Source organism: Aedes aegypti, chromosome 3 (genome assembly GCF_002204515.2).
Source record: "Aedes aegypti strain LVP_AGWG chromosome 3, AaegL5.0 Primary Assembly, whole genome shotgun sequence".
NCBI lineage: Eukaryota > Metazoa > Arthropoda > Insecta > Diptera > Culicidae > Aedes > Aedes aegypti.
In genome coordinates, this window is record NC_035109.1 from 98292899 (window position 1) to 98310306 (window position 17408).

Sequence of the window (17408 nt, forward strand, 5' to 3'; positions counted from 1 at the left end):
GTCCAAATTTACAGAATTCGAGGCATTCCCAGATTGTGTCCGGTATTGGGTGCCACCTTTCAAGATCGATCAATTTGGTACTAAAATACATCATCAAAATGCAATGTCAAAATTCATATTTATATTTTTAAATTTATTTTTGTACACTATTAAAATGAAAATATTTATCATAAATGGGTAACACGAGCACATAAAACCAATATTTTTCGAATTATGAATTTAGTGGCTGAAGTGTCCGGTACTGGGGGATCTCCCCCTAATGACTTCTTTGATTTTCTGCATACTTTTCGGCACGTGCTCTAAAGACATATGGCCCACATTATCATTTGGGCTTATGCCTGCCGAGCTAGGAAGTCACCGAAACTCAGTGATTACCCTGAACTACCGCCTCAATCTCACCCCATATTCCTCAAACCTTCCAATCAACTTCGGAAAGTGGTGATAGCACATGTTTCACTACGTCATCGTCACACTTCCCCCATGCACCCTGGAGCCCAGCCACAAGTTTCCACCCACACTCCAGCATGTGCCAGACAAGCGTGTTACGACGAGAAATATCATCGGAATTTATTTATTTATTTATTATTATTTGGTCCAGTGGCCTTCAACACAACTCGGAGGCTGCCGGCGCACCGGAAACAGTCGACTACCCCATTAGTGTTGTTGCTGCTGCTGATGATGATGGCCGAAATGGTCAGCCAGGACGAGTGGAAAGGATGCGAATCAATGAAATAATAATGACGGCAACAGAAAAGTGAGAATGGGAATTGGATTCTTTGATGTGCTTTCCTGTTGCCCGATTGTAAGGAGGGGGTGGGGAGGAAAGTTGCGAAATCGGTCGAGGAAATCGTGTCAAACTACAACCGGAAGCAATGAAGATGTGGGACAGGAAACAGCATGTTTTCATCGGTGTTTTCTCGGTAGGAGCCTCAATCTGTGGACTAAGTTGCTGTAAGTTTGATGTTTGACACGCTAGAAGTGTGTAGTTAATTGGAACACTTTCAAATCTTGTTGTTTCCAAATTCATTGGAGCATAGTACGGTACATGTAATATGCTACATTAAGGCGGTTCAAAATTTAAAAAAGTTTGAAAATCGGTTTCCCATTATTGTTGTACAAAATAGAAGAATGGGGGCCCGACAGATTCGGAAGGGGGGGTGGAGTCTGAGATGTTCGAAAAGTTGTAAAAATGTTTCCAAAAAGTTTTCAATGAGTCTGTCTGTGTGAATCGATAGAAGATTGTGCAGCGCATAAATGTAAACAGACGGACAAGTAATTTGTGTGCCTATGTCCGAGAGAATTAAAAAAGACGATCGACATCGGCTTAGACTGCCGAGAATATGTAACTTCGTATACTTAATTTCTCATTTTCTCAAAAAAATTGTTATGCTTTGTCAAAATTAGAAAATTGTGAAAAGATTTTGTTATGCTTTGTCAAAATTATAGAAAGTTATTCAAAAACCGTAGGTATGGTTTGCAATTGCAATTTCTTTAAAAGAGTAGCCATGTGCATCGAGATTTATCGTTTAGTTCAAATTCAAATACTATATTTTAATCCAAATATCTTCCTCTCGTTCGCAGATTCGACGCTCGGGACTCCACCCGCGAGGGCTCTCACCGCAGTTCGAATACGTCCTTCGACGGGAGGGCCAACTTCTACCCAAATCGGGCGCCGGCAGTGCTGGAAATCCGGCAGACGAAAAATTCCGACAGTGGCGTGTACCGATGTCGGGTAGATTTCCACAAGAGCCCCACGAGGAACACCAGGGTGCAGCTGTCGGTTATAAGTAAGTACCCGGAAACCCGGAAACTGGCTGGGTGGCAATTATTTGCGTTTGATTCATATCATCTTGGAAACGTTCCGATCGGAGGACCAGTTTGAGCAAGACGTTAATCGAATAAGTCTTCACCGCACAGGAAATTGGGGAGGAACATATGTTTTCAGTGGTTCCGGTTACTTTTTGGGATAAGTCAAGTATTGGTGTCGCAAAACGAGGTATCTTGATAATGCGGATAATTTTTTAACGCGTAACTTATTTCTTCTTGGCATTACGTCCTCACTGTTACAAAGCCTATTTATCTGCTTAGTGTTCAATAAGCACTTCCACATTTATTAAAGCTTTCTTTGCCAAAGTTGCCATTTTCGCATTCGTATGTCGTGTGGTAAATACGATAATACTATATGCCTAAGGACTTCAAGGAATTTTCCATTACGAAAAGACCTGGACTGACCGGGAATCGAATTCAAACACCTTCATCATGGCTTTTCTTTGTAGCTGCGGACACTAATAATTCGTCCCCGGGATCTACAATTTACCGAATAACATAATTCCTGTTCATCAGTTAATCAAAAATAATGCAAAAACTATTGAAGTTACCGTTTTACTTCCAGAAATAAAGTTGAAATTTCTCAAAGATTCATGGAAAAGTCCGATCCCACCAAGTGTAGATTAATTCATTTTTTCGCCGAACCAACGATTTTCCGACGACTACCACTCGGTTCAGAACGTAAATCATCATAAAGTATTACCCCCGGGGGTGGCGAGCAGCTCGGTCGAGCTCGGTTGAATTATCCTCGTTTTCCGTGGTTGGCAACGAATAACGTTCCAATTCAGTAACTTTAATCGAATTTTCCGGGGTCGCACGGTCTCTGGAGGAGGGCGCCACCATGAGGGTGTGCGATATGATTTTTATCACGCCGTAAGAAACAAAACGGTACCCGGGGTTTCTATCATTTTCAATGATGAAATAAAACGAAATATGGAAATGTTCCATAAAACTTGAAACAAAACCATAATTTTTGCGGAATTTTTCGAAACAAAAATTATAAATTTTATTTTGAAGAATTAGTTTTTGTTGCTTCTCTATAAGATAAGCTGCTATGATTATGAGCTTCATCACTGCAATTCGTACTCATGTTTTGTCGAGCAATTGTGATATATTATGTTTTAAGCTCAACGCCTTAGAATCCAAGAAATCATTTCAATACAGGAGACCAGATCTACACGTATAGTTATGGGCTATTCTTAGACTAATCCTTAGAATCCAAATATGCTCAATACAATATAGGCCTTCTAATTTATAGATTACAATCCATCAAATTCAGAGTTAATTGGATGATTTTAATTAAAACCACTTCATTTTTATCGCAAAAAAAAACAAATCGCCCTGGCCAAAAACAGATCTTCAAAACATCAAAAAACACAATATCGGAATTTTCAGATATGTCCAAGAACAAGAACGAAAAACACCATGCTCACTATACTCAATTCACTGATATTTATGCCACCATCAAAGTATCCACACCACCACCAGTATGATTGTACCAATGAAGATGGCACAAAAATTGATGAAGAAAACAAACAACGATGACCGTATGTTGTGTTTTTAATTATCAGAACCAGAAGAGTATCAGGCAGGGCCGCATATACGGGGGGGGCATGGCCCCCGGGACCCCACATTTTAGGGGCCCCAACAAATCTTGAGAAATATATTTGTAGTTAAACTTTCACAAATAATTAGAATCAAGGCAATAGTACATACTTTTTTGAATCGCATCATACGATTTGAAGCTTCAATTAATTTCAAGAAATACGCAATAATTTATGCAAATAAACTCAAATGAATTTCCAAAAAAGAAAATTAGAAAGATTCAAAAACGATTTGGATAAACAAACCTAAATTTCTAACGATTTGTAATGTGACTGAAAGCTTTCTCAACAAAGTTTAAGATTAAGATCGAATTCAATTTATAGATCGATAGATTAAGTAATAGAACTTAGTTATTTAGTATTAATTTTCAAAATGACTATTGATCACAATGCAAGGTTGGTAGTATTTAAGTGTCTTGAATATAGCAACTTTTGAGATATTTAGCTTGGAGAAAGAGACCAAGATGAGACCAGACAGCAAACAAAAGTGACCCAAAATGAATCAAACAGGAAACAGAAAAACAAAACGTAACCTAATAGGAACCAGAAGATAAGAGTTTGATTCTCCATCATAGAATCAGGCCAGACATTTATCACTCGTTTTTGTAATTTCTCGTGTCTTTCGTCAGTATTACTGTTTGTATTTTTTCATGATTTTCTCCAGCAATTTCGTGAGGTTTAGGTATTGCGAAACATTCAGAGCTTATTCCGAAGATTTCTCCAGAACTTCATTAAATGATTATTTCTCGTGGAGAATTTTTCTAAGGAAATCATCCAAGAATTTTGTTTCGGTATCTCAAGAATATAACCTGTGTTTTTCCAAGGATAACCATAAAAAATACCTTAGAGATTGCATCGAAAATTTCTTCAAAGATTCGTTTAAATAATTTTAAGGGATTCCTAAGTCCCCAACAAGTTTCCGATGAGTCTTCCATCAATTTTCTTAGTATATCCTCCAAGATTAACGTTTAGAACATCTTCAAAAAATATTTGTATGGAGTAATTCCACCGAACATGACGATTTGTTTTTTAAAATTTTAATTTTTGTATTTTTTGAATCGCCTGAAAATTTGCATGCAGATTCTTTACGACCAAAAATGCTATTATGTACTTTCAGACCACCATTTTGAACCTCGTCTTATTTTTGAGAAGGGCGTATCGGAAAATGCATAGCAAATCTTTAAAAAACTGTAACTCGAAAACAATTTGTCCGATCGATTTGAGATCTTCTACAAAGTTGTAGGTACAGTGCCTTCCCGATTTTGGCAACACCCGTTTTTGTCTACCTCCGATTTTGGCAACACCCGTTTTTGGCAACATTTTCTTCCCGATTTTGGCAACACATTGAAAAACATTTTCAATTAATTATTAAGTACTGTAACCTAATATTATGAGTTTGAACAAAATGAAAATAAGTCAAAATGAAGATGTTGATGACCATTGCGAGCTAAGAAAGCTAATGTTGAACGCACTTTTAAGTAGAATGCACATATTTCAAAGTTATTGTTTAACGTATAGAAGAATTCTGTACAAATATAGCAAGCTGGATAAATGATTGCTACATCGTTTAAAAGGCATAATAATTTGGTGGAATAGGATGATAATCAACAGTAAAAACAAGTCTAATAAAAGCATCAAATGATAGGATGATCAACTTTACTGTGTTGATCACTAATGTTTTATTATTATTGTGCTTGTATTTTTTTAATCGGATTATGTGAATCTTGTGATCATTGATTAGTTAATCCGTAAAAGATTTTGAAGATGAGTGTTTTCTTTTGGGTATTTCTGTAGGCATTCAGTAACAGTTGTTGAGGAAAACATCGAGAAAGTTTATTCATAACACTAGATGACAATTTTGTCAAATGGTTGAGAATGGGTTTTGAAGTAGTCATTGAAAAACTTTTATAGAATAATTCTAAGAGTGAGTAGAAGAAGAGCCCATGATCAAAATTCTTTGGACGTTGTTAACATTTATATGGTTCTTCTTCCTGTCGAATTTATCAAATATAGACATTTGGAAATCATCTCTAGCAATCTAGTCCAGATTGACGCTTCTTCAACAGTCAAATGTTTTACTGAACACATCCTTGCGATAATTCAACGCATCTAAAATAGATATTTTTGATCTTCGTTTTCATTTTCACGGATGTTCCAGAATCTTACAGAAAATCAGAAATCGAACCTAATGATACATGTAGCAATTGTATTTCTACCAGAAGCATCAATTGGTGAAATCCTGTTCATATGTAAATTCATATGTGCCAAAGAAATTTTGAAAGCAGTTTCTTAACGAGTTCGTAAAAAAATCTAATGGTATTCTCTTGAAAAATCAAACGCAATGAAATGAATGAAATTGGAAATTTCGACAGCATAACTTTCAATAATTTTCAGTTCGAATAAGACTCCTCGCGTTGCTTCAATTCGCCACACATTTCTTCATTAACATGATTTTTTTTCAAGAAATATATTCCAATCCTTCTTTTTCTGGGCATTACGTTCTCACTGGGACACAGCCTGCTTCTCAGCTTAGTTTCAATGAGCACTTCCACAGTTATTAACTGAGAAGTTTATATGCCAAAAGTTGCTATTTTCACATGCGTATATCGTGTGGCAAATACGATGATACTTTTTTGCACAAGGAAGTCAAGAAAATTTCCATTACGAAAAGATTCTGGACCGACCGGGAATCAAACCCATGCCTTCAGCATGGCTTTGCTTTGAAGCTGCGGACTCTAAGGAAGGCCCCAATCCTCTAATCATTAATTTTACAACTCTCAGCTTGATATTTCTCGAATCTCAGCAAATGAACATAATGCTTGAAAAGAACTCGTCATTAATTCTATTTCTGGGTGCCAGACCCGAAAAAAAGCTGACATTACATCTCAACCGTGCTAACATTGATTGTAATAGCAAGAAGTAATTTAGAAGAACTTCCACTTTTTTCCACTTAGAACCTTGCTCACTATTAAGCCATGTCACCAAAATTGCGCTCTATGTTCAAGAAATCCCTAAAATAATCCCACCCAAAAGGATCCTCAACCGAACCTGTATTCACAATCTGCTACTTTCAATATGGTCTGCCTTTAAAGTTGCACATTTGTGCTCAAGAAACGGTCGCAAATGGCCACTGAAAGTACAGTCGCCTCTCCATATCTCGATATCAAATGGACCATCGCGATAGGGAGACATGAGAGTGAAAATGTATGTATAATGACGGTCCCTTCATCTACATAGGGAGAGATATCGAGATGTGGAAAGTCGACTACCACGCTTGTACTGTGTACAACAAGTGTGCTTTTCAGATGGTGCATATAATCACTACATGAAGTATCTACTTTTGAATCAAAAACTGAACTGAGGAAGGCTCCCAGACAGTTTTCACATCATTCATTGCCATGCATAAATTGAATGATGAATGATAAAAACATAAGCATTTCAAAATTCCCGAATTTGGCAACATCCCCATTTTGGCAACATAAAAATCGAGCCTTGTTGCCAAAATCGGTAAGACACTGTATTGCTTAGGACTTTATGGAGAAAAATATGCACGGTAAAGAAAAGTTACAGATTATTTTTTATTTCAAAACCAAAATTTTAAAATCGATTTTCTCCAGAAACGCAGTTTCGTTTTTTTTTTATTTTTGGATATGTTTTAGGTGACAACTTGTGATTTATTGCACAATGTTACAAAATGGAAGAATTATGGACAAAAAAGTTATGATATTTTTTAAAAAATTACAGATTTTGAAAAAAAAATCGAAATAGAGGAAAACAATATTTTTATGTGATTATTTGAAAGAACAAAAAAATTGCAATCGAAAAGTACTTATGTAAATTTTTTCTAGGTTGCATCAATTTCGAGATATACTCATATTTATATAAAATTTTCAAATAAAAAAAGTAACATAGGCCCTTTTCAAACATATTTCGTGTTTCCCATTCCAGAAATATTTTATTTAGATTGAGTGAATCGTAGCTGAATTGTTTATTGTTTGATCAAAACCTATATACTAAAGTATTTAAAAAAGTATGCACGGTAAAAAAAATATAAACGAAATTTTCAAATAAAAATTTGAAGTTCATTGTTCTTAAAAACCGCAAAATTGATGTTTTTAATTTTTGGATATGTTTTGCAGCATATTGTTTGTAATTTCTTGCACAATGCCTCAAAACGATAAATTTTTGGATAAAAAATAAATATTTAAAAAAATAAATAAAACGAATTTATGTAAAACGATATTTTTGGTGCGTTTTTTTAAGAACAGAAAAATAACTATATATTTTTATATATGAAAAATTTCTATCGAAAAATACTCAAGTAAAATTTAGCTGAGAGGACATGGCACTTCCGATATATACAAGGTAAATCTAAACATCTAAATGGTGCACCTTTGCTACCTTTGCTTAATGGGTCATCGCTACTAGATAGTTGAGTACAATTAGACAGTTTTAAACGACAAGAATCACAAACTTTAAGCTTACTATTTAATTTATTCTGTTCAGCACATCCCAACAAAACCAATTTCTGAATATTATCTTCCGTAGGATTTCGACAATGTTTAGAACAACTTTGTTTGAACACTTTAATACATCTTGAACTGATATAACTCATTGCGAAAAAATGATATGTGTACAGATTCACGCACAACAAAAATAAATACCTCTGTGAAACGCCTCCTTAATCCACAATATAATGCTGTATCTTCTTTCGTAGCACGTCAATTTCACAGGCAAATAAACGTCACCTACAATCACTGAGCAATCCCTGTTGATACAACACTAATGCTCTCACGGTTTCAGACTTACCTTATATACTACATAGGTACTTCACACCACGAAGTTTTTGTACCGCATTTTTTTCAATGATGATTGCTACAGTGATAAAACTTGACAACATAGCGCATTATTTTTGTACCCATGAAGTACGTTAAAAAAAACCATCGTTTTTCTTTTATTCATTTACCATGTCCAAATGTATGGTTATGGGAAAAACGTGTTTGTACATCAGACCTACTAACACAGGCAAAAGTGATGAAAACCCGTGTGGAGCCTGTCTAGTAGAATGTCTGTAAATATACAAAAAATGAGTAGTACTGTTCCTTTTAATTCTACTATTGTATCCTTCGACAGATACGCGTATTTCAACCTCAACTGTAAAGCCGTCTTCAGTGCTGTGTACTTGACTTGACTTGGTTTGTGTTGTTGAAATCAAAATAAAATTTTCTGGAATGAAGAAACACGAAATATGTTTGAAAAGGGCCTATGTTACTTTTTTTATTTGAAAATTTTATATAAGTATGAGTATATCTCGAAATTGATGCAAATATTTTACTTAAGTACTCTTCCAATGCATTTTCTGTACTATCAAATAAACACATAAAAAAATATTGTTTTCTTTTATTTCGATTTTTTTTTGAATTTGTAATATTCTTTAAAATTATTACCTTTTTGTCCATAATTCTTCCATTATGAAACATTGTGCAATATATCACATAAGTTGTCCCCTAAAACATGTCCAAAAATAATAAAAATCACAAATGCATTTTCATAGAAAATCGATTTTAATTTTTTTTATTAAAAAAATCTGTCATTATTTATTACCGTGCATATTTTTTTCCAAATAGTTTTAAACAATACCTACAACAACCGCAAAATATATCCAAAAAATAAAAACATCAATGTTGCGGGTTTTAAGAACTATTAGCTTCAAATTTTCATTTGAAAATATGGTTTATATTTTTTACCGTGCACTCTTTTTTCAATACTTAGGCATAAATGTTTACATCAAACGAAAAAACAATTTAGCTACGATTCGCTCAATCAAAATATTTTTTTTCTGGAATGGAGAAACACGCAATATGCTTGAAAAGGGCCTATTTTTCTTTTTTTATTTGAAAATTTTATATAAATATGAGTATATCTCGAAATTGATGCAACCTAGAAAAAAATTTACCTAAGTACTTTTCGATTGCAATTTTTCTGTACTTTCAAATAATCACATAAAAAATTATTGTTTTCCTCTATTTCGATTATTTTTTCAAAATCTGTATTTTTTAAAGAATCATAACTTTTTTGTCCATAATTCTTCCATTTTGAAACATTGTGCAATAAATCACAAGTTGTCACTGCGTTTCTGGAGAAAATCGATTTTAAAATTTTGTTTTTGAAATAAAAAATAATCTGTAACTTTTCTTTACCGTGCATATTTTTCTCCATATAGTCCTAAGCAATACCTACAACTTTGTAGAAGATCTCAAATCGATCGGACAAACCGTTTTCGAGTTACAGTTGTTAAAAGATTTGCCATGCATTTCCGATACGCCCTTCTCAAAAATAAGGCGAGGTTCAAAATGGCGGTCTGAAAGTGCATAATGGCATTTTTGGTCATAAAGAATCTGTATGCAAATTTTCAGGGGATTCAAAAAATACAAAAATAATCGGGTTTGCGAAACGGCGTGGAACCGCTCTATGATCTCCTTAAATAACATCTGGAGAATTCGGTTGAAAAATTAGTGAAAACATATATGGAGGAACTCCTTGTATAGTTTTTGAAAAAAGGGGGTTATCCCTGAGGTAATTACTGAAGGTCGTATCGTGTTGGAGTATTCAAGGATTTCCTGGAGTAAATCCCTTAATCATATTTTAAAAATCCGCTGGAGGACTTTTTTGGAAGAATTGGAAGAGAAATCTCTAAAAGAATTTCTAGAAGGATCCCTGTATGAATCCCTGAACCTCTGGACAATTCACTAAAAAATTTCTTGAACTTTTTCCTCGAGACATGTAAGACGAAAGCCTTGGAGAACCTGTTGAAAAGTCGCGTCCAAGTCTTTGAATTTTTCTCTGAAATCTATGGAATTTTACATCACGATTCACTGCAATCCAAATAAAAAATATAAAACATACTTTAGAGACACATTTTGATTAAACTAGGGACCTTAGAGGCTTTCCTTGAAAAAAGAAAAAAAGATACCAAGTTTCTAGAAAAAGACTTGCTACCAGCCCCACACCAATTTCTTTGACTCAAATCTGTTAAATAAATCGGTATTTTCAACAACTTGAATATGAAAACAGAAATAGAATAAGAATAATTTGAATCATGGCACCAATAAAAAAAGAATCATCAATTGAATTTTGCGTCGAAAAATGTTTTTTCTGCGAAGTATAGAATGAAAATTGTTTTCTGGAAAAAGGCTCCCACAAGAAAATTACCCCCGGGCAAATCCGGCCCTGGTGTCAGATTTAGAAATGAATGAAATCATTTTTTGTTTCCGATTATCACAAAGCGGTTGAGTATCAGGTTAAATGGAAACTGACAATCTTGCAGCAAGCGCTTTGCCAATCTTTGTTGTGTTGTCAAGGTGAGGATAAAAATAAATAAAATTCAATGAAGATTCTACCCAGCAAGCCTCAATACAGGCGAAGGTAGATTGAGTATTTTCGTCCCTGTCCAAGAATTCTTAATCGATTTGTATGATTTTTTTAGAGTAACTCCTTGTTTCCTGGCATTATATAGTCCACATTTTATTTTATTTTTGACAAATGGGTGGTTGATTCTCGGTCCGAGACTTAAACCCTAACCTCAGTAATTCCGTCTTCCATAGATAGTGATATGGTGTAAAGCAGCGGTTTTCAGATCGTGTTGAAGCTCCGCAAATCCTATGCAGGTGCTCCGCAACCGTTTAGAAAACTTGTACCAATACTTTCAAATATCTTAACTTTTTTGCTTTCAAATACATTTTTGATTGAACCCAACCAAGCCTTAACTAGAATTTTCAAGAGAAGAGAGAATAGAGGACAATACAACTGTTTGTACTGAAAATGTGATAGATTGGTAACTCGTTGATTGCGATCAATCGATTGAATTTTCTCTATATATGTGCTCTTTAAAGTTCAAAGATGTTTTAAATTCATTTTCTTCTTATGATGTTTTCGAGTTAAATGACGATCCAGTGAATCACGTATCGAATTAGAATGTGCATCCCAAATCATTAATTCGTACGTCAAAAAACAGAATCCCAAAAGATGCCAAATAAGGCGTTATCAACGTCAACACAACATGTATATAAATCCCCACTACGATTCATAAACGACAATCTGTGTTGACAACAAAACATTTCGTAAATAGTGCAACATATAATCGCGTCAAGTGGTAAAAACTGACAGATCATAGGGTAAATGATGGCTTCGGCACCCTGAGGGTATTTTCGGCAACACTAACTTATCGTCCTAGTTAAAATTTATCTACGGTACAAGGGTTACCTTCAATGTACTCAACATGTTCCTTGAACTATAATCTTCCATATAAATCACATCCTTCACAAAAATATTATATAACATGGTATTTATTATTAAATGAAATAAATGCTTACGAAATTATCATCATTCGTGAGCTGCCGAATAGAACAACACAAGAACAGCTTAAGAAAAACTCACCAGTTCGAAAGGTCCAATTCTCCGCTCCAATGTCCATTTTTTCACAAAATCTACGAACCGATCACTTATGCACAATTAAACTTTATATTGGCCTATAAAACACTCGAAAATACTTAATTTTTATGCTTCAAATCACAAGTTAAAATTAATGAACTTTGTTTTCCTCGGCAATCACTTTTTATTACTGAACCAGGTTGCCCAGATAGCCGTAGCGGTAAACGCGCAGCTATTCAGCAAGACCAAGCTGAGGGTCGTGGGTTCGAATCCCACCGGTCGAGGAACTTTTCGGGTTGGAAATTTTCTCGACTCCCCAGGGCATAGAGTATCTTCGTACCTGCCACACGATATACACATGCAAAAATGGTCAATTGGCATAGAAAGCTCTTAGTTAATAACTGTGGAAGTGCTTATAAGAACACTAAGCTGAGAAGCAGGCTTTGTCCCAGTTGGGACGTAACGCCAGAAAGAAGAAGAAGGTTGCCAGAAAACCATATTCAATTGCGGTGTATTTATTATTCACAATTTAAATTCACAGAAAAGATCGAATACAACTAATTAATTTATTGGAATTAGGCAACAAAGCATGCATGGGTAATAATTAAAGCTTTCAATACCTTCCTTATTTGAAGTTTGTAGCGCATAAACTTCAATATACTGAGAAAGATATAAAATATACGTCTTTAAATAGGTTAACTATTTTGGTAACACTCCTGTTGTTCTACAGGCAATCAGTGGATGATGTAATTGTGTCAAGTCAAAAGTGAGTAAATTTGAAAAGGGTCTATTCTGATTTTCTCATACACTGAGAATAATATGAACCTTAAAAATTACTGGAAAGGTTTGGATTTTGATCCGAATTAGCTGATCGAACCATATTCGGAGAAGGCTATTCATAAACCAAAAAAAAATCGTGGGACATCGTAATCGGATTTTTTCAAATAATACCATTCATTCTCTCGGTAATAACTTGGTGATAGCATAGACAAACAGACGTCACACTCTTATCATTATCCATCGACCAGCTTTTTAACGGTCGATTCAAAAATATTGTAGGTGGCCAATCCGCCATCTGCAGCGCTCACGTCGTTTTTTGTTCGTGTTTGACGTTTACACACTACCGCCATCTGTTGGCTTGTCGGCCAAACACACCGATTTTAGTATTGGGCGTTTATGTCCTCGTGACTATGATTTTGATCGAGATTTGTTCTAAGTGTTACGTCTGTTTGTCTGTGGTGATATAGCGTTCAAGAGTAGCAACCTTTACCGACCAAAACCAAATCGAGCCATTCAGCTTGTCAGCGAATAGTTCAATGCACGGTGAAATTCTTGACCTTTCGCATTTAAAAAAAATGAAAACAACTGTGCAAGTACCGTCGTTGAGGGTGAGATTTGGCCAAAAATGCGTAAGTATTCATTTATTTTTAAATAACTTTCGCAATTTGACTTGATATGTTCGGTTAAATATGAGGATACCTTGCAAATGCTGAACAAATAATTGAAATTTGATTATTTTCCTTAAAATAGGAATCATTTAAAAATAGGCCCAAATCAGTGAACCGTATAGTACATTTTTTGTGCTACTGTCGCATCGCTGTTACAGTTACATTCACATGCAGAAGGTTTCAAAACATTCATTTGTGACATTCGGTTTGCTACTGATACATTCTTAATGCAGCCATGAATGTATCACCTGACATGGATAAGTGTAGTCTGCCATTCTTTTCAGCCTACCATGAACGTTATGCTGTAGTGCATGACGGGAGTACCAAATGAATGTAAAAAACAATCACGACGCAGCTTTAATCGTAACGAGCACCCTTTTCGCGTTTGTTTCTGATCCCAGCTCTGTTCTCCCATACGCCGCATTCAGGGATCGTTCAAATATTACGCGACGCATCAGGGTAGGGTGAGAGTCTTTCGTAGTGTTACGACTCATATAAATATTCAAAATTTTCCATACAAAAGCTGTTACGTGGGGGAGGGAGGTGGTTAAAAATGGACAAGTTTTGCGTTACGTAATATTTGAAACATCCCTTATGTCGTTATCTGGCAGTGTTCTGTGTGACCATGGTAACGAGTGAATTTGGCACCGCTCAAACGTCAAATTAGTGAACTCGTGCATAGATCCATGGATAAATTCACGAGTTCACTAATCTGACGTTTAAGCAGTGCCGAATTCACTAGTTTCCATGGTCACATAAAAAACACGGCACCGCTAAAATGTCAAATAATGAACTCGTGCATTGGCCCATTGGAATTGTAGAGGGCGTTCATTGGAAGCAACATAAAAGAGGCACAAATAGAGCACCAGGGTTGGTTTTTTGTGGTTTGCTTCTACTCTCTTTATTCGTAGGTTTCTCCTTCGTGTTGATCTCACACAAGGTGCTGTCCATAAACCACGTGGTCATGTATGGGGGGAGGAAGTGAGAGGAGTTTGTCTGGCCATAAATCACGATCAACACATTTTTTTGTATAGATAAAAGACCACAAAGGGGAAAATTAAAAAAAATAGCCCGTGGGTTATCAGCAGCCCTCAAGCTAGTGCGGCTGGTTGACACAAGGATAAAAAGAAAAAAAAGATCAATTGGTGCCATCGGTGCACATTGTGGGTGGCACATTATGAAAATCAGGTTGACGTCTACTACAGTAATTCAATACAACCATGATACATTTATAGCTGAGCAAAAAAAAGTCACAGTCGCGCGTGACTTTTATTTTCAGTATCGCATGAATGTTTTTGTTGCATGAAGGTAGTGGTAGTCAATGCGTGAAAGTCACACTCACTACAGTTTTTGACGGTACATTTTCGTTCACTGGCCCAAACTCACCCTTTCGAGAAGGTGACATTAGACTAAACAAACTACACTCAGGAAAATGAACTATCGATAAATATAGGAACCCCTTATGAAAATTCGCCACAAGAAATCGGATTGAAATTCATAAATTTACGTTATGGAACCGAAATTTGAAAACAAAAATTGTTTTCGCGGCAACCTAGAATCGAACCAAGGACCTAACAAACGATAGGCTCGTGCGCACACTGCTCGTCTATCGACGTCTTGATGTGGGGTGATGCTAAAACGATACATAAAGCGTTCGTATTGCAATAATCGTTCCATCTTTCTTAACACTTCAGTTGTCGCGCTGTTGTATTTTGTACAACACTGGTGAGAAAAGCTTGCTTTTCGCTCACAACAGCAGCGTGGTGGTTCTGACGGTGGCGAATCGCTCGACGAATGGAAGGTTTTGGAAAAATGTATGAATTTCGATAGTCCTGCTCGCTGCGTGTAGAATTGATTCGCAATAAGAATAAATCAAGAGAATCGTGATCCTCTCAAGTTTTCTAGAGCTTTTCAATATGCGAGATTATCTATGAAACCTCAAAAGTGACAATTTAAAAAGGCCTTTTTCAAGCTTTTTTCGATGATTTATTAAAAATAAACTACTAGTTCTATGAATCTAATATTTTGATAGTACATACCTGTAAACTTTGACAGGCACTGGCGGCGTTTTTTTTTTTCAGTTCTTCTCAAGGAGAGGAAATCAGTGTGTAGCAAGTGGTAACATACAGTCGTCGGCACACGCTATGTCTAAGCCAGCAGATTATGGAAATCGAATGTACCTCGAACTTTTTTCGCTAGATATCAGTATTTGGTCTATAATTCCAAAATCGGAAGGTTTCAAAATATTCTATCGGTGCGGCATGAAAAAAAAATATGTTTGAGCCTACTCCCCCTCCCCCTAGAGCGTTACGTAATTTGTGGACGGCGCCTTAGTCTGCATAAATTAAGTGGCGTTGTGTATTCAATTTGACTCTCCGCTATTCTATTTATAACTGCAATTCTTTTCTCAGTGTAGTCTGTATTTTTCTGCATTGGCCCTTTCAACGAGTAGAACATAATGAGTGACGTTTAATTTCAGGAATTGTCAACAAATACGAAATGTTACCAATACATAAACTAGTTTTTGCGCAGTTTTGGATTGCCAAAGTGAACATTTTTGTTGCCGACAATAGTAATTGCATTGCCGATTAAAGAACAAGTGCCTCGTGACTTTGGTGAGGAAAAATAGAAGATTAAGAGATCAAAATAGTGTTCGTTCAGCATTTGGGCGAGATTTTGTTATTGAAGGGTTAAAAATATTCTGTCGGCGAAATAAAATTTTCGTATAAAACAATTTTAGATGCAATATTGAGTATTATCTTGGAAAATAACCTTATAAGTTCAAGAAATACATTTTTTCCCGATAAAATATTTTGAAGCATTCAGGGTGTGAAAGTATTGTCAGGATAATTGATAAAAATCTAAGGTACACGCAATTTTGATACTAATCGAGATTTCGACAGCTGGAAGTTGACAGAACAAAGGATCGTCTCTAAATGTTTTATTGGTGTGTTTTGGTGGAAAAAACTGTGTATTTGGCGTTTGAAATTTGGTTACCGATAGAGTCGAATGATGTCGAAGCTGTAAATTACCCTATTTCCAAAATTAGGCATTTCACGGCGAAATTCTCTCTCTTTCGCTCTTCAACATAACTTCAAAACAATGGTGCCAGTACCTGTCAACTTTGACAGGTACTGGCACCGCTGTTTTCAGATTTCCAGAAAGAGGGAAAGAGAGTGATTTTCTGATGACGTCACCGTACAATGGGAAATATCTGTCTCATTGTGTTTGTCACAGAAAAAAATCGGTGGATTATTTATTAGCATGACCAAACGAAACGAGACCAGTGAATCAAATTGTCATCAAAATAGACGAAAAATAAACAACAAAGCAAGCTCGCTCACAACCATTTGTTGCAACTGTGGCGGATAAGGACACAATCCAAAGCAAAATTGTCATGACAATCACAGGGCGCAACATTGTTGCAACCTTTTCAACTCGCGATTAATCAGTTATTTTAAACACAAAACCAAATTTCTTTTATGGATGCTGTTTGATAGTGTGTCAATGTTTACCAACATGAAGAAAGTTCTCGAAAATTGCACAAAATCCCTCAAAATCGCTGCGCACGTGGTGATCGATCTTTGTCATATTCTGTTCAAGTGATGATAAACTGATGTTGCGGAATAAAATTGTTGCAACAAGAATAGGAGATGACAATGTCTTTGTTGCCGCGTGTTGGGTGACAATTGATTCACTGAACGAGACAAATATCTCGGTTTGTTGGACTCCGAGGAACGAATGATTCCAATATCCAATATCGCATACCTTTACACCACCAAGCAGAGCATGAGGTTGATAGTTTGATTACACAATGTCGTTTTTTTTTTTACTTCTTTCAATCTTTATCGGGGATGCATCGGAACGGAAAGTGAGTTCGGAAAATAGGGGAACAATGTGGTTAAGATGTAATCAAGCGAACTTAAATAAATCCGGCTGCTGTAAGCAATCAAGCAATGACTCCCTTCTTTCTTCGCTCTGTGATTGGACGTGTACATAAGCCAGAGGTGTTCATGTGGAAAATGAGAGAGACTGGGGATGGGACGGGAATTACGTTGGCAATTATTTTAGTTCACTGGAGTTCAATTGGAATGAGGGT

General features: G+C 35.8%; 1 protein-coding gene across 6 annotated transcripts in view; it reads left to right on the forward strand.

The window, feature by feature from the left end:
* The window catches only part of LOC5576331 (nephrin), a 1001823-nt gene that overhangs the window by 608965 nt on the left and 375450 nt on the right, over positions 1 to 17408 (forward strand). For all 6 annotated transcript variants that reach the window (XM_021855560.1, XM_021855563.1, XM_021855562.1 and 3 more), the window contains exon 3: positions 1582 to 1787. In XM_021855560.1, the coding sequence (XP_021711252.1) occupies positions 1582 to 1787 (206 nt within the window). The remainder of the gene's footprint in view (positions 1 to 1581; positions 1788 to 17408) is intronic.